At 49.3% G+C, this 22,864-nt stretch overlaps 10 protein-coding genes and 2 non-coding genes across 12 annotated transcripts; 4 read left to right on the top strand and 8 right to left on the bottom strand.

Annotated features, from left to right (window-relative positions):
- Nucleotides 1–370: 370 nt before the first annotated feature.
- On the bottom strand, nt 371–1,984 carry YALI1_E17988g (uncharacterized protein; the record flags this gene model as incomplete). The annotated part of the gene is made up of 1 exon (XM_503961.2): nt 371–1,984. One exon carries the CDS (start codon nt 1,982–1,984, stop codon nt 371–373), a length of 1,614 nt encoding a protein of 537 aa, XP_503961.2.
- A 966-nt stretch (nt 1,985–2,950) lies between these two features.
- YALI1_E17973g (uncharacterized protein) lies at nt 2,951–3,469 on the bottom strand (the record flags this gene model as incomplete). Its single annotated transcript, XM_068283005.1, has 1 exon — nt 2,951–3,469. One exon carries the CDS (start codon nt 3,467–3,469, stop codon nt 2,951–2,953), a length of 519 nt encoding a protein of 172 aa, XP_068139106.1.
- A 1,428-nt stretch (nt 3,470–4,897) lies between these two features.
- On the bottom strand, nt 4,898–7,270 carry YALI1_E17935g (uncharacterized protein; the record flags this gene model as incomplete). The annotated part of the gene is made up of 1 exon (XM_503960.2): nt 4,898–7,270. The coding sequence occupies one exon, from the start codon at nt 7,268–7,270 to the stop codon at nt 4,898–4,900; it is 2,373 nt and encodes a 790-aa protein (XP_503960.1).
- Nucleotides 7,271–8,748: 1,478 nt separating this feature from the next.
- On the top strand, nt 8,749–10,116 carry YALI1_E17920g (uncharacterized protein; the record flags this gene model as incomplete). The annotated part of the gene is made up of 1 exon (XM_503959.3): nt 8,749–10,116. One exon carries the CDS (start codon nt 8,749–8,751, stop codon nt 10,114–10,116), a length of 1,368 nt encoding a protein of 455 aa, XP_503959.2.
- Nucleotides 10,117–11,160: 1,044 nt separating this feature from the next.
- On the top strand, nt 11,161–11,252 carry YALI1_E17896r. The gene has a single exon. It is a non-coding gene; the product is annotated as a tRNA-Phe (tRNA).
- A 278-nt stretch (nt 11,253–11,530) lies between these two features.
- Nucleotides 11,531–11,816, bottom strand: YALI1_E17889g (uncharacterized protein; the record flags this gene model as incomplete). Its single annotated transcript, XM_068283004.1, has 2 exons — nt 11,531–11,700; nt 11,747–11,816. The coding sequence occupies 2 exons, from the start codon at nt 11,814–11,816 to the stop codon at nt 11,531–11,533; spliced, it is 240 nt and encodes a 79-aa protein (XP_068139105.1).
- Nucleotides 11,817–12,577: 761 nt separating this feature from the next.
- YALI1_E17882r lies at nt 12,578–12,649 on the top strand. Its single transcript has one exon. It is a non-coding gene; the product is annotated as a tRNA-Glu (tRNA).
- A 2,789-nt stretch (nt 12,650–15,438) lies between these two features.
- YALI1_E17849g (uncharacterized protein) lies at nt 15,439–15,859 on the bottom strand (the record flags this gene model as incomplete). The annotated part of the gene is made up of 2 exons (XM_068283003.1): nt 15,439–15,693; nt 15,767–15,859. 2 exons carry the CDS (start codon nt 15,857–15,859, stop codon nt 15,439–15,441), a joined length of 348 nt encoding a protein of 115 aa, XP_068139104.1.
- A 439-nt stretch (nt 15,860–16,298) lies between these two features.
- Nucleotides 16,299–17,894, bottom strand: YALI1_E17829g (uncharacterized protein; the record flags this gene model as incomplete). The annotated part of the gene is made up of 1 exon (XM_503958.3): nt 16,299–17,894. The coding sequence occupies one exon, from the start codon at nt 17,892–17,894 to the stop codon at nt 16,299–16,301; it is 1,596 nt and encodes a 531-aa protein (XP_503958.1).
- Nucleotides 17,895–18,788: 894 nt separating this feature from the next.
- On the bottom strand, nt 18,789–19,289 carry YALI1_E17815g (uncharacterized protein; the record flags this gene model as incomplete). The annotated part of the gene is made up of 1 exon (XM_068283002.1): nt 18,789–19,289. One exon carries the CDS (start codon nt 19,287–19,289, stop codon nt 18,789–18,791), a length of 501 nt encoding a protein of 166 aa, XP_068139103.1.
- A 326-nt stretch (nt 19,290–19,615) lies between these two features.
- YALI1_E17811g (uncharacterized protein) lies at nt 19,616–20,671 on the top strand (the record flags this gene model as incomplete). The annotated part of the gene is made up of 1 exon (XM_503957.3): nt 19,616–20,671. One exon carries the CDS (start codon nt 19,616–19,618, stop codon nt 20,669–20,671), a length of 1,056 nt encoding a protein of 351 aa, XP_503957.3.
- A 90-nt stretch (nt 20,672–20,761) lies between these two features.
- Nucleotides 20,762–22,187, bottom strand: YALI1_E17786g (uncharacterized protein; the record flags this gene model as incomplete). Its single annotated transcript, XM_503956.2, has 2 exons — nt 20,762–21,976; nt 22,152–22,187. The coding sequence occupies 2 exons, from the start codon at nt 22,185–22,187 to the stop codon at nt 20,762–20,764; spliced, it is 1,251 nt and encodes a 416-aa protein (XP_503956.2).
- Nucleotides 22,188–22,864: the final 677 nt, after the last annotated feature.

The following is a 22,864-nucleotide window of genomic DNA, read 5'->3' as shown; positions in this document are numbered from 1 at the left end:
TTGAGATACACCACGCGTATGGTACACTTTACAGTATGTACGATACGATACCGGCATTTTCGTGTAAAACTACCACAGATTCTGCACCTCAAAGGTGCTTTTACTAAAACAGGCGCTCGACAAGACCTTCCTGCCATAAGCTGAGTTTCCGCGGCTCTCGACCTAATTACGTGATTGTGAAACACTACAGCATAACAACTACGGACGTACTAATCGACAGTGGAAATAAAACACTGATTGATTATAACTTATATAAATAAAAACCCTCTACTGTACCTCCATCATCTTTTCCATCCCCATATCCTATCTTCCTTGGCGTCTATTGAGACAGCACCCCATAGCCATCTACTGAAAATAGTAGTCTTCCCAACTACAGGAGCTCACGCAACTTCGCCAGGATAGGAGCCACCTGCTGACGAACCTCTTCGTCAGTCAGTGTTTTTGACTTCTTAACATCCTGGAACTTGTTGGGCAGATCCTTGAGAGCCCGCACTCCTTTTGAGAGGACCTTGGAGTCAGCCTCTTCCCCATGGTTTTTGCAATAGTGACGCTTCACACAGTCAAGTCGAGGACTGTGGTAAGCGCAACCCTCAGCACTGCATGTGTAAGCAGTGTTTCCATGCTGAGTCTTTGTGTGCCGGCTCTGCTCAGAAGGCGAAGCAAACCCAAGGACAGAGGAGAGGCAATCGTCATACTTACACCGTCCAGGACGTGTGACGTTGTACTGATCGAAATGGGCAGCAATCGCCAAGTAATTCTCAAACTTGAGGGAGCAGTGGTTGCAGGCAATTGGGCCCTTCTTAGACTTGAAGAGCATGGCAATGAGTGTCTCACTAGCCAGAATCCGGTCCACGTATGAGTGGCATCGGTATTTGGAGTTTGGCTGCCAGAATTGGCGCTTATTTTCCTTCAGAATCATAACCTGATCCTTCTTGGTTGGCTTCAAGCAACTCATGAGCATCGCCATAGCAGCCGAGGTGGGCTGCACGAAGGGATCATACTCATGATTGGGGTCATACACAAAGTCTGCCACAGAGGGAAACTCCTTCAGAACCTTGGGCTTCTTGAGGGGGCGTTTGATCTTTAGGGCCTTTATTTCTTCGCAATTCTCAATTGAGACCCTCTTTGGAACGTGGGTGTTGAACAATGATGTTGCTCTCACCCGTGGGTCAACGTTCGAGAAGTGTCCCGTAGGAGTTGAAGACAGAAGGGAGGAGACTCTCTCAAGTTGTTGGACGGCGGTTCCACAAGCTTCACTGGAACCCTGGTCAGAGTCCGATCCTTCAGGTGAGAGGATATCCATATCCGCGGGTTTGGGGGATTCATGGAAGTAGGTTGAGAACTTCTCCATGGCGCATGGCAACTCCTGAATTGAAAATGGAGTCCGTGGGGTTTCGGAGAAGGAAGACAACCGCGACTCGTCGGAGAAATACGACTGTTGCGAGTCGTAAGAGGAGGCGTGCAACTCCTCGTGATAAGAGGCTGGCTGACCCATGTCAGAAAATGAAGAGCTGTGCGAGTGGTGCGCGTGGTTGGTCCTAGAGGGAGTCTCGTAACTGTAAATGGTGCCGTCATGCGACTCCTGAGAGCTGGATAGAAGCAGCCCTTGAGACAAATCCGAAGACATTGAATAGGTCTGTTCAGAGTAGACGTCGTGGTTATACCCCTGGGTGAAACAGGAGCCAGCGTAAGGTCCGCAAGAGTATTGGGTGTGGTGAATATTGACTGACGCTGAAGGAGGAAGCGGAATGTTCAACGGGTCAATCTCCTTGTATGTGTAGAGGCCTTGGACATCATCGTAGCACGAGAGGCCCCACATGGGACCCTTGAGCTCTCCAGGTGGTACTGAGAATGTTGTGGACTGGGCTTGGTCCGTAGTGGTGTTGTGGTAAGAATTAGTCGGGACTTTTCGTAGGGCCATACCAGTGTAGATGGAGTCGCTGGTATTGCACATGAATGGGGAGTTGGGGGAGGGTTCGCTCATTGTGGTTGACTACAGCGGCTTAGCGGCGGTCCGGTGTATGTTGTCGACAAGAAAGCGAGACTTGAGCTGTCGGTGCTGTAGATGAGTAGCGCGTGTTTGTGTTTTCTTGTGTGTCAGATGGTTAAGATTGTTGGTAAGAGGCTGGAGGTGTGGGGGACCAGACCCAGCTTATATAGATAACGGGTGATTGGGCCCTGCCTCAGACAACCGCCGGTGTATGGGCTTCACTCAACAAAGCATGCCAGCCGTTCTATAGTCCCTTGTGCGTATTACCAAAAGCCTAACTTTGGACTGTTGTAATGCAGTTGTAAAGCTGTATTAGTCTCCAACCGCATACTCGCCAGTTCGGCTAAAGGTACTTTATTGGCCTGTGAGAACGTGGTCACGAGGGAGCCCTGGCCGGCTTATCTTCGCTCTCTACCGACCTCCCTGTTTTCCCGATTCAATTGGCCGAAAAAAGGAGTATGGTGGCGCAATATCAACTCACACGTTTACCCCAGCCAACCAGCCCAGGGGAAGTCTGGGGATCTGACTGCTCCAAAGTGAAAATAACTGGTGAGCACCGTATGAGGTACAGCCTTATTGAGGGCCAGCTAGGTGAACTTTGACTGTCAAGATACCGGGTGGCAAGCACACATGGATAAAACCGGTATACCACAGGGCTTAATAATAGTAACGCCGCGCCTATGGTTACAGGACAAGGAGAGCCCTTAATGCAACTGCAACTGCAAAGTTAAGGTGATGACATATACGACGTTTTAGCTTAACGGCGTGTACCTTGCGTATCTACAATATTACTCTCCGAACACCCCTACTCATAAATTTGATGTCTTTCCAGAGTGAAATTCCGCCGCGGGTAGCTGGTGATATGTCGGTACATTTTTGCCACCCTCCTGCACGCCTCGCTGAACAGGACGAACGACCTGATATATCAGATGTGGAGTACAACTATAATCAAACTCAAACTCAATATTCAGATGCATGAAATGTGCAGAGGTAGTCACGCAACATTGAGTATCTGAACGAGTACAGTCCAAGTACGTATACTGCACCCCGCTGGAAGAGCTGCAGTTTGTCTCTCCTTACCATATTATGCCCCAGGCTTAGATAAGGCTGTCTGTAGGTACGACTACGCACGAGGCGACGCTGTGGTTTTCTCCACGTGTTCATTTCTTTCCGAGGTGTGCCGAACCGCCGATTCTCAACTGTGGTTTGCCCGGGAGTGTCTGTATTGATATCCTTTAGGTTCACTTTTCGTTTGGTTGGCTGCAATGTGCTCCATGTTATCTTCCCGTGTCCCCGCACGTGATAAATGACGCGTGGAACCTGTACCAATACGTAATTACAGCATTGAATGTGCGTGCTGATGCAAAACTGGGAACTGTGAAGGCAGCCGATCTCATCAACACGTCGAGTGTGGGGAGTCAAAGGACTGGTTTTATTGTTGTGGTCGGTTTGTGGGGTTTTTTGCTGTCCACAGGTCATACGACATACAATTACGTACAGTTGAGATGGATATCCAACATTGCAGAATCCATGTACGGCAGTGATGAATAGAGTTTCGGACAGGACATATAATTAAATCCTGTGACGATCCACAATGGCTCGGGGAGAGTTGAGCCCATGACGTAATGGGACAGTTACCCAAATCACTCGTAAAATTACTTGGGATTTATGTATGAAAGGCTGCATTCTTCTGTACAATACTGTACCCAAGGAGAGGAGGAGAGGTGGACATGCTGTAAGACAATACCAGATGTGCGATTAATTTTAGGAATGCAGGTGACCAGTGCCGTAACCAAATCAGAGCGTTTTTCGTCTTTAGCGAATACTCCAACTTATTGGTACACGTAACAAAGTATCTCACGACTTGGGGGTCCGTTTGTACGTTCCTGGAAGCATGCATCTCAATCTGTGCTCTCATATTGTTGTGTCATCTGACTGCACAAAATGATTTCGTTGAGCTCTGGTCCAGGTCACGGACCAACAATGGCAATTCAATGAGTGCCAAAGTTGAAAACCATCCATTGGTGTCAATCGAAATCACAATTTTCGAATGCACTTGCAGATCAGCATTCTGTGATGTTGGTTTGTGAATACCAATTGAATGACAGGACAACATGAGGAGGTTGACAGGTCTACCAGGCTGATTAACAAAGGCGTACAGTTACGAGTCTCGGGGACCCCGGATTGGAAAGAGAATATAGCGCATATTAGTAGTGCGGGGTCTCCATTCCATAACTAATTATCGTCCCACAGTTTTCTTTGTTTCGGTATCTCCTTTTGGTGTTCAGGCTGGCGCGTGTTTCTGCCTTTATAAACAGGAGCAAACAGCAATAATAATATCTTTCCGGCGTGAACGCGTGTACAATTCCCCCCCACAGGAGTCTTAAATACGACTTTTTATACACAAAGACCGCTCTCTGTTGTGTATCGTACTCGTATACCCCCGACTGCCACACAACCTGGCCTGCTTCGAGGCATCATCACACAGGCACACATGACTATACGACAAGAGCCTCAGCGAGCGTGCGGCAGCCTCGAAAGAAGTATGTTTCGAAATCAACAGCTGTTGTTTAACTGTCGACATTAGCTCCCGTCCTTCTGCACAACAGTTGCGACACTTCACGATTGCCCCTTGACTTGACCCCTTTCCCTTCCTGGAATTGCCACATTGAGGCACACATGGGTTTTCAAAGCAAATGAGACCCGAAGAATGTTTGGAGCGGAGGGGGGGCCTCAAAAGATAATATTGATTGGTCTTATACGGGGTACAGTGGAATATTATTTGCACTGTGCGTTGGGCTTTTATTCATCTCGGAACTCATTTTCGACTTTAATTCATTTTTACAGTTTTGGGGGGTTGTTATTTTTGAAGGTGCAGCCTCTCTTGCTCTAAGGAGACTACTGGCTTTACTTGTTGGCAGCCTTCTGGGCTCCAATGAAGTTGATGGCAGAACCAGCCTTGAAGAAATCAACCTGGTCGGCAGACATGGTGTGTCGGGCTCGGAAGTCGTAGGTAGAGCCGTCAGACTTGGTAGCTCGCATCTGGACAAAGCCACCGTTGTCACCACCCTTCTCAAGCATGTCCAGGAGGTCCAGGGTCTCCAGAGTGTCGCAGGCCTGGATCTTGTCGTAGTCGGCCTCGTTCTCAAAGGTCAGAGGAAGCATACCCTGCTTCTTGAGGTTGGTCTCGTGAATTCGAGCGAAAGACTTGACTAGGATGGCCTGTCCACCGAGGAATCGGGGAGACAGAGCAGCATGCTCTCGGGCGGAACCCTCTCCGTAGTTGTGCTCAGCAACAACAATCCAGGGCTTGCCCTGCTCCTTCCACTTGATCATGAGGTCGGGGATAGACTGCTCGGAGCCGTCAGCGGCATCAATAGTGTGGTTGACCTTCTGGGTCTCCTTGTTAAGAGCACCAATCAGGGTGTTGTAGGAAATGTTCTCAAGATGGCCCTTGTACTTGAGCCAGGCACCAGCGGCCGAAATGTGGTCGGTGGTGCACTTGCCCTCAACCTTCATGAGTACCGAGAGCTTGAGCTCCTGGTTGTTAAAGGGCTCAAAAGGCTCAAGGAGCTGCAGTCGCTCGGAATCGGGGGAGACAGTCACGTTCACCTCGGGATGGGGCTGGGGGGCAGCCTCGGGGTAGAACTCGGGTCGGCCCTTGGCAAACTCCTCGGGCAGCTCGGTACCCTTAGGGGGCTGGAACTTGAATTCCTTGCCGTCCTTGGTGGTGATGGAGTCGGTCATGGGGTTGAAGTGAGCGTCTCCAGAGTAGATCATAGCGGTGACAATCTCGGGAGAGGTCAGGAAGTTCATGGTTTCGGGGTTACCATCGTTTCGGGCTCGGAAGTTTCGGTTGAAAGAGGTGAAGATGGAGTTGAACTCGCCGGGCTTGGTCTCGTCAGTTCGATCCCACTGACCGATACAGGGTCCACAGGCGTTGGCCAGAACCACCGCACCAGCAGACTCGAACACGTCTGTCAGACCGTCCTTCTTGATGGTGGCTCGAATCTGCTCGGATCCGGGGGTGATGAAGAAGGGAATCTTGGCCTCGAGACCGTTGTCTCGGGCCTGCTCAACCAGAGAGGCGACTCGGGTCATGTCCTCGTAGGAGGAGTTGGTGCATGATCCAATGAGACCGGCAGACACGGTATCGGGCCACTTCTCAGAGGTGACCTTGGTGGAGTACTTGGAGAGGGGGGTGGCCAGATCGGGAGTGAAGGGACCGTTGATACAGGGCTCGAGCTCGGACAGGTTGACCTCTACAACCTCGTCATACTGAGCACCCTCGTCAGCAGCCAAGAAGCCTCGGTCTCGAGCAGCTGCTGCTGCTGCGGCAATGGGAGCTCGTCCGGTGGCCTCCAAGTATCGTCGCATGGACTCCGTAAAGGGGAACGTAGAGGTGGTAGCACCGACCTCGGCACCCATGTTGCAAATTGTGGCCATACCGGTGCAGGACAGGGAGTCAACACCCTCGCCGTGGTACTCGATGATGTTTCCGGTTCCTCCTCGCACAGTCAGCTTGCCAGCCAGATGGGTAATAACATCCTTGGGAGAAGCCCAGCCGGACAGCTTTCCAGTCAGCTTGACTCCGAGAATCTTGGGGGCCTTCAGTTCCCAGGGAGTTCCGGTCAAAGCGTCGACAGCGTCGGCTCCTCCAACACCGATGGCAATGGCACCGAGACCACCAGCGTTGGGAGTGTGAGAGTCGGTTCCGAGCATCATGAGACCGGGAACAGAGAAGTTCTCCAGCACAATCTGGTGGATGATACCGGATCCGGGGCCCCAGAACTGGATGCCGTACTTCTCGGCACATTGCTGCAGGAAGTCGAACACCTCCTGGTTGGTAGCGATAGATCGGGTCAGATCATCATCGGCACCGTCTCGGCCAACAATCAGATGGTCACAGTGAATGGACGCAGGCACGGCGGTGGAAGGAAGACCACAGGTCATAAACTGCAGCAGAGCCATCTGAGCAGAGGCATCCTGCATGGCCACTCGGTCGGGGTTGAGCTTGAGGTAAGTGTCACCTCGAGTGATGCTGGGAGTCTCCTCAGGGTTGTGAAGATGTGAATACAGAATTTTTTCAGCCAAGGTCAAATCATTTCGGTTGATAATCTTCTTGACCTGATCAAGACGGTTGATGAGCTCCGCGTAGGGAGGGGTTCGGGTCTTGAAGTCAGCGGGCACGCTGAGGCCGGAGGCGTTGGCAGTGGTGGCAAGACCACGAGCCTTGATGGCCGAGAATCGTGCCTGGCAAAATCGAGCACTTCTCAGCATTTTTTCGGTTGTGTGGGGAAAATCTTTTAGTTGGTTTGTGTCAAAAAGGGTGAAACTTCGTGATCTGAAATATCACGGTGACTCATACTGATAAGGTTCGTGCACAACTGCACATTATCCAGCCAATCAAGAACACGCAAATGTAAGCCAGCCGGGCGTATGGACGGATGATAAAAGCGGAGACACCGTCCGTGTGCTTTGTTCATTGGGTAGAGTGGTGTTTGACCCTTCCATACCCCATATTACGCGCCTTCACGTGACTCTGACCCATGTGAATAGACCAACCCATTCATGCAACTTTATTCGGTTGGTACACACAGCGTCCACAATACCTGTAATCGTTGTAGATATCAAGTGCATGTGGATAACATGTTTTTAGTCGTCGTCATGTTAGCAACTAGTAGTTTTTGTTTTGTGTCTCTATCACGTCGCTTTGGACACATGTTCTGGGGTCCGCTGAAAAAGACTTCTCCGTGGAGCTGCCGATATCGCTGGGTGCATAGTTCCTGGGGTAGAAATGAAATGACGTAATCTTAACTTGGGAGGCACGCGTCTGGTCGATGGTGTATATATAACATCACGTACGAGTAGGCGACCTATATATATTGACCTGGAAGTTGCATCTTTGTCGTGTCATCTTGCGGAAGAAAACATGTGCACGATATTGTTGTCTGTGTGGTGACTATTATAACATCATGTTTGGGTGTGTATAGGGCAACGAAGAAAGACCGAGTGATCTGGGGTTAAATTGGCACTGTCTAGAGCAAAAAAACCACTGTATGCCTCGGGGACAGACAAATAGGTCCACACCATACCCTCTCCTCCCCCAAATATGTTGCACTAGCGGTTTATATTTTTTTACCTATTATTTCCGATTTTTTCCAATATTCTGCGGTTATTCAAACAAATGTGCATCAATTTACTGTTTTTGGGTTGCACATATCAAGAGCTACAGTATGCACTTGTAGCCGCCACCTACTCACACAGTATGTACTGTACTTGCTACATGCACAGCAACACAAAACTTCACGTGACTACACACGGTAAAGGTTGTTAACCCTTGCTCAATGTGATATATACCCCCAATCTGGCAGAAATGGTCTCCTTGTAATGGAATACCTTCGTAGCCCTTCCCGGTACAGTACACTCAGACTTTTCGAGTAGTTTCCTCCATAGGTTGCACGGGACCAACTTGCATTTTGGGGCAGGTTGGCGCCGGACCAAAAATCGTGGCCCCAAAAGGTATGCAAAAGTCTCGGGAGCTACCAAAGCGACTGAAAGCACCAAGCAACCTCCGTTCAAACGAGGCAAAGATGTCCCCTGTAAAACGCACCATCTCTTCACCTCCATATCGACGTTCGATTTCGGGTGTACCATCATCTTGCATATCCAAAAGCTTAATGTATCTCGGACCAGCATTACACTTAACTTGCCACCATTGAGGAAGTCTTAACCAAAAGCTGCCACAACGACTAGAAATGGTATCTGAAGAAGAAAAAACCGAACGAATCGCGCAATTCGTGGGAATCACACAGTCCTCGCCCGAAGATGCACAGGATTGCTTGCTCCACACCGACTGGGACGTGGCTCAGGCTGTCGATCTGTTCTTGTCGGCTAACGACGACCCCGAGGAGAACGAGGAGGATGCTGAAAACGACGATGCCGAGGACATTGACGTCGAGGAGGACTCGGACGCATACGCCAACCCCTCGGGTCTGGCCCCCAGTGGAATTGCCGCCGGAATCCAGGGCTTCCTCAGTGGCCTAGCTGGCAGAGATGATCCTGCTGCTGCTGCCTCTGAGCCACAGGGAATCCTCAGCAACCCCCAGCCCTCTGGATACAGACTCGGAGACGGTACCGGGTCGTCAACTCCTGTCAGCGGAGCCAGCAGTAGCACCACTCCTGCTCCTTCTGCCCCTGCCCCTGCTCCTGCTCCTAGAAGGGGCGTGGCGGGTGTCAGAACTCTGGGAGATCTGTCGCGAGACAATGCGCCTCCCAAGCGACAGGACCTATTCACTGGAGGAGAAAAGTCGGCTCTGGCTGTCCAGAACCCCAACAGACCTGGCCAGCAGGGCAACCAGGGAGGCAACCCTCTGGTTAATGATATCATTCGACGAGCTGAGGCCAACCCAGCAAGACCTCGAGGTGAGAACGACGATGAGTCAGAGGATGAGGAACAGGTGGGAAGCTTCCACGGAACAGGGTTCACTCTGGGCTCCGACGAGGTCCAAAGCCGACCCGTGGAGTCTGCTCTCCCCACCTCTCTCCCCAAGGTCTCTCGATCAATCACCTTCTGGCAGAACGGTTTCACAGTCGAGGATGGTCCTCTGTACAGATACGACGACCCCCGAAACCAGCGGTACCTCGAGACCCTCAACCAAGGACGAGCTCCTCTGGCTCTCCTGGATGTCCAACATAACCAGGCCGTTGATATTAACGTGACGGACCGAAGTGAAGAGGCATACGTGGAGAAGAAGCCTGTCTACGGAGGTTCTGGTAATCGTCTCGGATCTCCTGTTCCTGGGGAGCCTACCCCCTCCTCCTCCGCCACTCCGCCACCCTCCGCCCCTACTCCTGCTGCTACCTCATCTGGTCCTTCAAACTCCTCATCTGGAGCAGGAGGAAGCAGAATTCAGATTCGACTTGGCGACGGAACTCGTCTTACTCCCTCCTTCTCCCCCGATCTCACTGTCCAGTCCCTCTACGATTTTGTTGATGAACACAACCCCTCTGGTCGAGAATACGTTCTCCAGACCACATTCCCCAATAAGGAACTTAGAGACAAGAGCTTGACTCTGAAGGATGCTAAGGTTATTGGTGCTGCTATTGTTCAGCGATACGAGTAGTCACAATACAGAGTAACGATAATGACATGAACAATGTACAAGTACATATACCGTAGCTTGATAGAAAGAAGTCGTACAGTTGTAACGACAATGGTTGCTAGGCAAAGTACACTAAGAGTGTAGAATGTCATCAGCCCGCAGAGACTATTTTGCATGCTCTTCATTCATTCGTTACCAACAATGATGATCTATTCCCTTACGTAATACAAAGTTCGAACGCTCGAAACTCCATCATGTGAAAGACGAGCATTAAAAAGCAGCTTGGTATTGTATAGAATGACAACACATATTATTAAATTATGCAGCTAATAGTGAAATAAGCAATTTTTAATTTTTTAATTAAAAACATTGTTTATCATACTCATGATAATCATTTCGGTGCGGGTTTGGTGCAGGTTTCGGTGCGGGTTTATTTAGTTCGAAACTGCCAATATCGTTGTCGTTTTGTCTTTTTCTTGTCACCGTCACGTGGTAGTGAGTCAGGACTAGTAAAACAATCAATCATATCAATCGTCTCATGTTTTATCCAGACTCGAGGTTGGTTTAGTTTGTTCTCGTAAGGATCGTAGAAGGCGTTATTAGCATAGGAGTCATTAGGAAGATTCGTGTGTATCTTGATTGAATTGCTGCGGCATCGGGGAGTGGAAATAGGAGTATCGAGGTGTATGGTTGTGTTTTTTTTACTAATGATTCATTACAGCTATATACCTACTTGTACTAAGCCGGGTTATTGGCGTTCAATAAATCATACACTTCTGGAATCATTGCGGGTGCGCTGCGAGGCGCTGTCAGTTGGTTTTTCGACGCTTCGTCTAGTTCATGTCATTGTCGTGGTCTCGTGGTAGTGAATCATGGCCTAACAGATCAAGAAATCATATCAAATCGTTCCAATGTCTTTATCCAGACTCGAGGTTGGTTTATGGATGTCATTGTCGTGGTCTCGTGGTAGTGATTTTTTTTTTATTTTTATTCTAATGATTCATTTTTTTATTTATTATTCTTTCAAGCATAAATTGAATCTCCACTTTTTCAACTAAGAATCTGGCGGATTTAGCTCAGTTGGGAGAGCGCCAGACTGAAGTCATTCTTCAGTCAGAGTAATCTGGAGGTCCTGTGTTCGATCCACAGAATTCGCAATTGTTTTTGGGGAATACCAATTGTTTTTGGTACCAGCATCTACCCGTGCACACATATCAATTTTTTTCCATCAGTGATGGAGATAGCACTTTAATCCCGAAAGGGACTTCATAAATCGACTTGTACACACTTACAGATCTAATTTGCTTCCCTCACAGACATCTACAGTTACGAATACGAAGTTTGGGTGGGACTCTATGGTCCAGAATATCTTAACCAGAGGTTCAGAGCACTAATTAAATCCTCTCTTTCTATAAACTAACAGGTTCAATTAAGTCTACATCCACAATTCGAGGCACGAATGACTGCATACATGCGAATCTTGGATCATGAAGATCAACTTCCGACTGCCCTTTGTGCTCGTGGGGCGGCTATGGCCTCTCTTCGGGGCTCTGGCTCTCAGGACCAGGATTTCTCTACTCTTATTGGCTCTGGATAGTTCCAGTACTGGCTCTCCTTAGCATCACATTTAGCTCTTACTGGCTCATGGCACTCACTGGATGCACTGTACGTCTCAGTCGCTTCAACGCGGCATGCTCTGGTGGCTGGTGGTATTCAACCATTGTTCAGCTCCAGGCGGCTTTTTAGCGTTGTCTTATTGTTGTTTGTCGGCATTTGTCGGTGGGCGGCATTTGTCGGTGGGCGGCACTTGTCGGTGGGCGGCATTTGTCAGTCGGCTGCTCTAGTTCTGGCTCGTTGCGGCTCGGACTAGCTCGGCTCTGGCGGTTGGTTGGTTGGGGCGCGAACGCTTTTGCAACAATAGCGTTTCGCAGACCTTTATGCTCAGGCGGAGCAAGCTGGATCAGGTTCGGTGTAATTGTTCTCTTAACTGTGATTCCTGTGCCGAACCAAGTCAACAGCCCGGTGGGGGAGACAATATGACTGTTTAGACGAATCCATCCCCCCAAAGCATTGTTAACCTATGCAGAGCTTGTACCCTAGGGAGCTACCCTTCGGAGAATTCATGGACAATATTTCGTGTCCAATCACAGCTTCATAGCCACGGAGATAGGAATTCATGAGGGACTTTGCTAAGCCCTCAACTCTTTCCCCTGCCTTACCATAGTACATGTACCGAAGGGCTTCCTTTCACTCGGCAGCTTCGTAGCTCGCGGGCAGCTTCACGTCTTTTACTCCGCTCATGCGTTCTTCACACCGGTTTTAATCAGTCTCAACAATTGCGTCGTAGAGGGAGCCTGAAACTCTCACGGAACAGATGATGTCTCGCTACTTCCATAAGGTTTTTATGTTCCGTTTTTGATTCATGATCACGTGACAAACGATAACGATAGTCTATTGAAAATTTATTAAAAATTTGAATTCTTCCGATATAGTGTAGGGGTTATCACTTCCGCCTTTCACGCGGAGAACCCGGGTTCGATTCCCGGTATCGGAGTAAATTTTTTTTTATTTTTTTGCTCTTCTGGGAATGTGTTGAGGGCGCAAGTCCGATGCGAAGTACGGTAACACGATAATCGGTTTGGTTGCTTTATTTTTCCACGGTTTCGAGCTTCGGTAATAAGTATTTTCATGGTGCAACAGACAGCTACGAGAACAGGGTCTAGTTTAGCAGCATTTATTATTATTTATGGTCATCTGACGCGCTTCAAAACTGCACGACGATCTAAGCGAATGACGTCATGTTAAGAACAAGTGGGTATCATACCGGTATTGTACGAGTATTTGTATGGAATCAATGCTGTGAAAGCAGGTGAGTCCAACAGCTTCAGCCAGCAATTCTACCCTACCAGAAACGTTCAACGCGAAGAAAGGACAGGAGGGTGAATGTCGGTCTAAATTTTCCAAATAGTGGGATAGCATAGCTCCACAGTCAGGTTAAAATCGCCACTAGAGATCGTCCAAAAATCCGAGGAGTGAGAGATTCTGGACTAAGCTGCTATGCTACTGCAAGCGGCAAAAATGACGTAATTAGTGGAGACGCATTCGCTTGCTGATACTGAAGGACACAACAAGGGGATCATCATTTGCGGGCAGGCGGGGGACGCTACAAGAGGTGTCTCAGAGAACAAGATAAGCGTGCTATTCCTGGAATTTGACCCCTGTCGCCATCGGAATACAAAGGTCGATATTAAATAAACAACTGTTGAACGTCTAACCCACAAAGAGTTAAAAACACATAGGTTTTACAGTGTGGTGCTATGAACCACTGGCAGGAGTAGACAGTATGTAGCTACTGTACAAGCGTATCTCGCAAAAGCACTTCACGCACGCAGGCTCTAGAAGCAAAGATGCTGTCGCGTGAGGGGGTTGCGTGTGGACCGATTAACGGGGTCGCGGTGGTGATGTGTGCTGTGTTCTCTGAGATGAAACACTCTGTGTGACTTCGAAGACTTTGTCGATGCTACAATGAGATTATCGCACTTTATTATTTTGACATGTGCTTACAGTAGTTGACGATGAGAGATTCGAGGTTATAGACATTGTGTTCAATCAATATGGACCTCATTCGATATTTTATTACTACTGGCAATCGTACCGTACAAGGCCGTAAGCTCCAGCGCTTAGCTGACTTGGTACAAAGAGCGGAGCGATATAAGTAGCCAAGGTGCTGCTTCCTTTTATTGGAAGGGCATGAGCTTCCCTTCAACTTACAGCAACATCGTTTCTAAAAGCACAATGACATGGGGCCCAGCAGATGACTCAATGGCTATTCGGTTCATACTTAGCAACAGAGTCCAGTATGATCTGCCAGAAATTGTTCGTGATGCACAGATGCGGTTCCGCAACATAGATCCAAAAGTTGTGGAGAACAGATTCACCTGGTGGTACTATTATTACTATGGAGAGGATCAAAAAGCAGTTGAAAAAGACCTTGAGGAGATCCTGGTGCAGCCGCGGATGGAAGCATGAGCACGGCACGTTTGACTTTCTAAACAGCTGGTTTATAGGGTAATTTTTTTGAGTATTACTTAACTAGGTAGTTGACGTACATCAGAGAGTTTGATTGATGGGCAAAATGAGAGAGAGAGAGAGAGAGAGAGAAGTGGTCATATAGCCCACACTTACACATGCAGGTTTTCATTTGAATTGGCTGCCTTATGGTCTGGCCGGCTGCGCTATTCAACATGTGAGTCTCAGGAGGTTCATGCACATATCAGCATGTCTCAGTCGCAGGGGTGTTAGGGCAATAGTTACCGGGCGGGAGGAGTTTCACTTTCAAGCCAGATCTTTTACCTTATTGAATGCCTAAACCTGTAGCGAGCAAGCAAAAGAAGGTAGATTAGCACGGACCAATTTGGATGGCTGAGTTTAGCCGTATCCAACAGAAAGCCGAGATCCCCTTCTCGGAGAGTGTCGGAGCCGGCCCGGACATGACGGGATTGACAGGACATGTAGGCCTTCCTGTCGGGCACGCGTAGTATTGCGCAATGGCGTTTTCAGGGGTAGTGGCGTTACATGCGCACAGGCAGCAGCGTATCATCTGTTTGACGAGCCGCCAAAAAACATGCATGTTTCAAGTCTTTGTACGACGCATGCAAAATTAAGACACCATACCATCTCTCGTGGTGGAGACGAAGGGAGGGGTTGGATGGATGGTGGAGCGAGCTGGCAGGACCACGGTATGCGCAAAAAATGCAGGAACACATTGCATATTTTAATGAAAATGGAGTCAGGGGACCACTATGGGCGCTTTGGACCCACACTACCAAGCCCAAGCGGCGCCAAATCCGGTGGCAAATCCTCGTCTGATACGCCTGCTCCACTTGAACCGACCCGGAATGCATTAAGTTCGGTTGGGCTGGCTGAGCCATGAGCTAACTCTTGAGCGATGAGGAGTCAGCGGCATTAAGAGGGCAGAAGGATTGGCGGCGACGATCACCGTCGGGAAGGCACCACATCGAGTTTGACGCGCCACCGTCCACAACCCGACAGCCCCAATAGCAACCCATCGCAACGTATCGTCCGATTTTCAGGTACGGACTAGACGTAGCTGCTGCTGGCACATGTAGTTGGGCAGCAAGAACAAAGAGGCAATAATCGCATTGGGAAAATTAAAACCAAAGCAAAAGCACAAATAAACTTCAGCCTGCTTCGTACAGGTACCAAGTCTGCATACTCTGGTGACAAACCTGTGGGGTACACTCCAAGATATATAAACAACCATGCGCTGCTGTGCAACAGGCTCCCCCCAGTCGTCCTTCACCGACCCGAACATTCAAAGTGCTACACTCTCAAAAACCCACATTCACTCACCATGTGCCGGTCGCGTACACGGCCATGGACGATGAGACGACCTATGACGACCTGATCAACCAATACATTAAAAAGTACCGCTTCACGACATATATTCCTGACATTGTGACCATGTTGGAGCCACTCATTCCGTGGGATCGTCTCGCCATCCACGCACGAACAGTCAACCTCATGAGAGTGGAGATGGCCACAAACCCCAAGAAGGGCTGGTAGACGGCAGGCCGTCTACAAGGACCTCACTACGAACAAACATAACACAATGTGTTATCTTACCTTTAGCACTGGATGGCTATCCCACACCCTTTCGGGAACAATCTAAAAGGTCGCTCTGAACGAAACCAAACGGGAGTTTGTGGGAGATATTTTGAGGTTTTAATTTAACGGCGATCATGGCGCCACCTCAAAACAAGTGTTAATCCCGAAGATATACCGGAGCAGCCCAGCTCTATACATCTTCATTTGACTCCAACTGGCCAGGGGTCTTTATTTATTAATTATATCAGATTATAGTTATTGAGTGTTGTGTGTATTTTTACTGGTAACTGTACAGTAATTTTATGTACATTCCTGTCCTTCAACTGAGGGACAGAAGTAAACAATGTCCGACACCCCACAGACCACAGATATACGGGATAAAACATAAGGCGACAGTTACTTGCAGTGCGCATATGCACGATCACCCAACTTCGTGGTGCCATAATAATAATCTACGACAAAAGGGGAAAACAAATTACTGTATGGTGTTTTGTTTGTATTGTTTATCGTATTACACACGGAAATAAATAATGCTATGCACGAGCTACTTGTAGTATCGTAGTTTGGTCGACGCTCTACTCAAAATCGTTCATCTCCTGTCGGTAAGAGGTCTCAAATGCAGATTGCTGGAAGGTAGAGTGCTTCTCAGAAAGACTCTTGGCTAGGAGAGAGGTAGTAGGGCCGACGGAAGGCTGGGGCTTAGGCAGTTCCTTCTTTTCAAGAGGAACGGGGGGAGCCAGAGGCCGGTTTCCGAAGATGTTGGAGAGGAAAGAAGTGCCTGTAGAAGGAAGGGTTCGAGGAACAGATTCCTTGGGAACCGTGACAATGTAGTCCGAAGCGCTCTTCACGGCGGGCTGTGTGGTTCGAAGAGCAGCCTCCTGGTTCTGCTTCATGACCCACTCCTGCATGTCCTGGTAACCAGAAGCGGTTTTGACCATCATTCGGTTGTTGATCATCTGGACGTCAAGATGCGAGGGTGCAGGTGAAGAATTGGGCATTGGGGCAATATGCGAAGTCTGAAGAGGAGATGCCGCCACCAGAGGTGAAGAGTGTGTGGGGTTGAGCTTGGAGAATGACTTGGAAGAAGAGAGCGACTTGGAGGAGATGGAAGAGGTCATGGACTGTGGGGACGACATTCCAACGCCGTCCAGCTCTCGTCGCTGTCGCTGCTGCTTCACGTATTCCATGTCAAATGCATGCAGGAGGTTAGGAAGCTCGTCACTGACAGTGGAGGATGCTTTCGATGTAGAAGAGAATAGGGAGTTAACCGAGTTGCTCATAGACGAGAAAGATTCCGTCTGTGTGTGAGTGGGAGAGTCCATGTAATCGAAGGGGTCCGAGGCCTCTCGCTTGGGAGTTGAAGGAGTGGGGAATCTCGAAGTAGAGGACTTCTTTCGAGGAGAGGATTTCTTGGGAGTGGAGGCGGCGTACTGCTTGTACATGTCCTCGAGGTCCTTGACAACCTGCAGCAGATCTTGTCTGTTGTCGCTATCAGTGTCCAGCTCGGAGAGCAGTTGCTTGACGAACGATCTGTAGGCCACAAGCAGAGGGTTTATTTCGTCCTCCTCTTCTCCCTGGTTCTCGAGCTCCTTGCTGAGCTTCTCTGTGAGCTCGTAGTTGATCTTAATGAGGGTGGCACGTGACATTGCCAGATCCAGCTGTTCCTCCAGTTCCGAGTATCGTGAAAGGATTCTGAGCACAAGTGTGATGAGTACCGAAGAGGCGTCCGAGGTAAAGCTTCCGTTGGTAAGAAGCTTGCCTGTGACATTCTGGAGGTGTTTAATGTCCCATTGCTGCATCTGGGTCTTCATTTGGCCGCACTGCTTGTGGACCTTGTTGGCAATGTTGATGTTGAATGCTGTTTTGGTGCCTCCCTCGGAGGTGGGCTTTTGTGGTCGTTTTCGGATTCGATCGAGCCACGAAGACTTCCCCGTGACATGTTCCAGGTCGCAATGTCGCAGCAACTGGAACGGCCAGCTTTGTGTTTCTTTGAGATTGGCGTTAATGGTGTGCAGAATTCGGAATGCCATGGTGCACTCATGGGCGTCTCGAGCTGAGAAGGGCTTCACAATCACGGCGAACTGCGCAAAGGTGAGTTGCTGGTCGTCCTGTAGTTGCGAAAGGAGCTCATCGGCGCTCAACGCCTGCTTGCTTCGCTTAAACCATTGCATGGCGGAAAAAAAGAGGTGTGTCTAAGTGTGTGTCTTGTGAGTGTGAAATGTCTGGGTGACCTGTCTTGCTTGCGGCTTGTGGTATCTGTTTGTCTAGGTCCCGTGTTATGTCAGTGTCAAGTCTGTGTGTGATGCCTGACGTTGGATGCTGCGTGTTGGTTAGTGTCGTTGTGTTTCTTGTTGGTGCGGTGTAGCAATGATTGTGAGTCGTAGCTACCAGTGTCGAACGATGCAAAATATTTATCTTTACAAGTGGCCGCCGTGAACCATTTAGCAAAGAGAAGTAAGTGGTCAGACTTTTAGCGACCTTAAAATTCGAGACGGTGCAAAGCGTAAACAAAGACTTTTGTGGTGGGGAGAGTATGAAGGCAACGCATTGTTTCAGCCCCAGACACGGGCTGAAACTGGATGCAAAATAGACCCGTAACTGCCCAGGATCCCCCAATGGTGCACGGTACATTCTTGCGTAAAAAAATACTGTCCTAATCCAGTCAGAAATCCATATTTTTGCCAACATTCCCCATTCCTCCCTTTGCGCTTTAGCTCTAATGTAATGTATGCTGAAGCAAAACCTCAAGTGTATTTGAGCTTGACCACCACTTTGAAAATGGGAGCTGCACCAGATGGTGTGACCCTATATTAACTAAAACTTACAGTACATACAGTACAGCCCTGGACAGTAGTGTGTTTGGTCCGAGTATTTAGCAGATTTAGCAGATACAGGAAACACAAACACCCCCGATTAAAGCGCAATCTTAGCGCCAATTGTTGATGACACCATAATAACGCAACGCACCGGACCGGACATAATATTGTCCCCTCAACTGACATTCTCTTTGTGGACATCCCAGCCTCTTGTCTCACCTCACAGTGTCAAAACCAGCGTTTTCAGCTTTAGGGCTGGATGCATCGCTTTTTGACGCGTGATGCAGCCTCGAGGCAAAGAGGCGTGGGGCCATGTCTCCAAGGATAAACTTGGACAGGTGAAATTCCGAGGTTCGAGAAACTGGAATTGCTTCTGTGCAGGTCCCCAATACCGGAAGAATATCGTGAGGTTCCGCATAGAAAGATGCACACAACAGGGCCGGACCATCTGATGTAACGCCCATGCTGTACATGCTGTATGGGCACCAACTGGAGAGACAAGCAACGCAGATCGCGAGAAAAGCAAACGAAAATGGGCGATTTGGAGGTTTTGATATGATGCAAAATACACGGAATATCCCAGCTCAATGTTATCGCACTCTTCTCAACCCCATGTTTGTACAGTAGTACTTGTATGGCTACATTTGGACATGTCCATCCCACCAGCAACACATTGGGAGTCTGTTTTGATGTATACAGCATATGCATTATTGTATGTACGGTACGAGTACGAGCCTGGTCTGAGAACATATCAGTTGATATATACAATTAATTAGTACTTGTACCCAACAGCGGATAGATCAAGTTATTAAGACCCAATATTAAATGGGGCTAGATCCAGATGTGACGTCATATATTATCTAAAAGAAGTCATAATCTGATTACATAATCCAAAAAAAGCACCTGTTCTCGTATAATATGACGATAACTTTTGGATTGCATCGAATAAGGAGTAGCATATGATTGTCGTTTCTTATCGCATCATCGCGTTGTCACCGGCTGTTTCTTGCCCTTGACCTTTCTCTTCGTAATGTCATACATGCATCAACGAGCATAGGCTGGTTCAAAACTCAATCATGAGCTTGAGACTTCTCAGACTGTCACGAGTGTCAAACGTGGTCAGAAGAAGCTACACAACGTCACGAAATCACCCAATGTTCATCGACATCGCCGTCAACCTGTCTGATCCCCAATTCCAGGGTATCTACCATGGCAAACAGGGCCATGAAAGCGACTTCAATGCTGTGCTCGAGCGAGCTAAGGAGCAGAAGCTCACAAAGATCCTAGTCACGGGCACAGATCTTTCCGAAACCAAGGAGTCGGTCAAGATCTGCAATGACTTCCACTGTGACTATCTGGAGCTCTACTGCACTGGTGGAATCCATCCTTGTTCAGCCCTAGCAGAATACAACGCCCAAACCGGAGGAAAGCAGAAGGCTACGGAAGCTGAGGGAGACTACGATATCAACGCTATCGGCTCACGAATCCAGGATCTGCTGGAGGTGGCCAGATCGAACCCCAAGACTCTGCTTGCACTTGGGGAATTTGGACTGGACTATGACCGACTGCATTTCAGCCCCGAGAAGATCCAGAAGCTGTTTTTTGAGCAGCAGTTGAAACTCTTTGCCGAGTCAGGACTCGACCTTCCTCTGTTCCTGCACTCCAGAGCAGCCCACAAGGATTTCTGCGACATGCTGTATCCCTATTTGAAGGCTGGCAAGTTTCCCAGAGGAGGCGTGGTCCACTCTTTCACTGGTACCCTCGACGAGCTCCAGGATCACGTCAAGATGGGCCTTTACATCGGTATCAACGGCTGCTCACTCAAGACCAAGGAGAACTTGGACGTGGCCAAGGAGATCCCCCTGGAGTTGCTGTTGCTTGAAACTGATGCCCCATGGTGCGAGATCCGACCTTCGCACGAATCACACAAACTGCTCCAAGGGCACAAGCTACCCTATGAGTCGAAAAAGAAGGAGAAATTCGTGGAGAACAGCATGATTAAGGGCCGGTGTGAGCCTGCCAACATTGTGCTGGTAGCCAAGGTTATGGCCGAGTTGAAGGGCGTTCCTCTGGAGGAGCTCACCAAGGTAGTTTACGAGAACTCGCTCAAGTTCCTCAACCTCGAAAAGTAAATAGAACATACACACCAACGCACACATAGATACACAAATATAATATAGAAAACATCACTAAACAATTGTATCATGTACATCATTAAATAATCACTGCTCCTCGGTGATTCTGTCACCGCCGACCTCGACATCCTCCTCGACCAGATCTCCACTCTCCACAAGTTGTCCAACGTCCTCGGGAGCAAATCCCACTTTGGCAAGCAGCTCGGCAGCATTCTCAGCCTTGAGCACAACCATGCCGTTCTCGTCTGTGATGGTGGCACCGGAAGAAAGCAACTGCTGAAGAGCCAGCGATGCCGAGTTAGCCTGCTGGGCCTGGGCATTCTGCTGCAACTGCTGGGCAGTCACCTCTCGCTCCTCTCCGGCAACTCGCTCCACTGCCTCTCGGCTAGCGGCAGGACCCTCGCCGTTCTTCACTCGCTCGGCAACCATGTTGTACCACTCCTCCTCGGTCTTACCCTGCAACAGGGCCACAACCATGACGGTCATGTTGTCACAACCAACACCACTAAGGTCAGAGGTGGGGGCCAGACAGTTGTCAATCAGGTTTTCGCAAATGTCCACAAGGGTCTGCTTCTCGGCAATACCTCGTCGCACAAACTCCACAACCTCCTGCGACAGGAAGCAGTCCCAGATACCGTCACAGGCGAGAATCAGGAACTCGTCGTCGGCAGTCAGCTGATGCTCAATCACGTCGGGATAGGCAGTGACAATCTGCTCCTCGGGAGGAAAGTACGGTGACCGCTTGAAATCAAAGTCACCAATGGCTCGCGACAGAGCAAGGTTTCCGTTGACTCGTCCAGCCTCCACAAATCCTCCTGCGGCACAGATTCGCGTTCGCTCACCCTCGTGTTGGGGCTTGTGGTCAAAGGACATGGGCTTGGCAATACCCTTGACACCGAGCACGGTTCGGGAGTCTCCGGCGTTGGCACAGATGACCTTGCCGTCGGAAACAATGGCGGTGGTGGCGGTGCATCCAGATGAGTCGTGCTTGAGGGCGGCGTCCTCGAGAATGGCTCGGTCTGTGCTGAGGAAACCGTCCTTGAGTGCCTGACCGTAATCTCCCTTGGCAAAGGCCTCCTGCCGTGCGACAATGTGGTGCAGGTTGTCGCCGGTGTAGATGGCAACCTTATCACCTCCGTGTCCGTCGTAGACACCGAAGAAGGCCACCTTTTTCTTCTCGGGCTGTCCCTTGGCGTCCTTGAGCTCCAGCACGGTGGCGTGGGCGTCCTCCATGGTTACTCGCCAGCCCTGCATAGAGGACAGGCCGTAGACGAGATCGGAGTCTCCTCCTTTTTCAGAGTACTGCGTTAGTTGTTGTTTAGGGGAGATGTCGCCTCATTCAATGTTCGCCGTCGCTTGTTCCCGTGTCAGTCATCGCGTTGGGTGCTCAACGTTGCTACCCAGGAAAACGGGCATCAACACACTCAAGTAGTGCAATTGGACATGGTCGGGCGGGGTCCAAACAGCTGATACTCACTTTATCCGTCACAGGCGTAGACAAAATCTGTCCCATTATGTGATTCTGGAAGTTGTATTACCGTGTTTTGATGGGGGATGAAAATGTGTGTTTGTTGATACCAGAGAGATAAATCAATGTGAGTATCAAAAAATCAAAACCAGAAAGTGGCGCAAAAAATAGGGGTGTCGAAAAGAAGCTGAGGGGGGCAAAAAGGCAAGGATGTCTTTTTCTCTGTCGAAGGTTCTTTTTTTTTTCTCTGTATCGTACTGATTTGCGAGGCGAGCCAGATGATGTTGACACTTGTTTCTGTTGTAGAGTCTTCTGTGGTGTGGTGTGTGGTAACTGTCGTGTCAGCAGGCTTTGCATTTAGCCTTCGCCTCTATTCCCTTTTCCAGGTTTCCAGAAACCCAATTGGCGACTCAAGTGACCGTCGTCGGTGCTAGCCCCAACCGCAGAACAGCAGTCGACGAGCTGCCTGGCGGCGGAATCCGCCTCTACTACTCACCAATGCCCGATTTCCACCTCTGATCTTGCCTAGGACCCCGCCGGGTTTGCGCCACACCATGCATCCGCGGTGTAATGAGGGGTATTAGTTAACCTTGTCACGTGAGCCGGTTTCCCCTGCTACTGTTTTTTTTTTTTTTGAAGTATTTTACAGCACAAGTAGGGCCTTCAACAGGGAGATCCTCCTCACTGGTCTTGTTTTTATTTCTGTTTTCTGTCGACCAACC

This window comes from Yarrowia lipolytica, chromosome 1E (genome assembly GCF_001761485.1).
Source record: "Yarrowia lipolytica chromosome 1E, complete sequence".
Classification (NCBI taxonomy): domain Eukaryota; kingdom Fungi; phylum Ascomycota; class Dipodascomycetes; order Dipodascales; genus Yarrowia; species Yarrowia lipolytica.
This window is presented reverse-complemented; position numbering and strand designations above follow the sequence as displayed.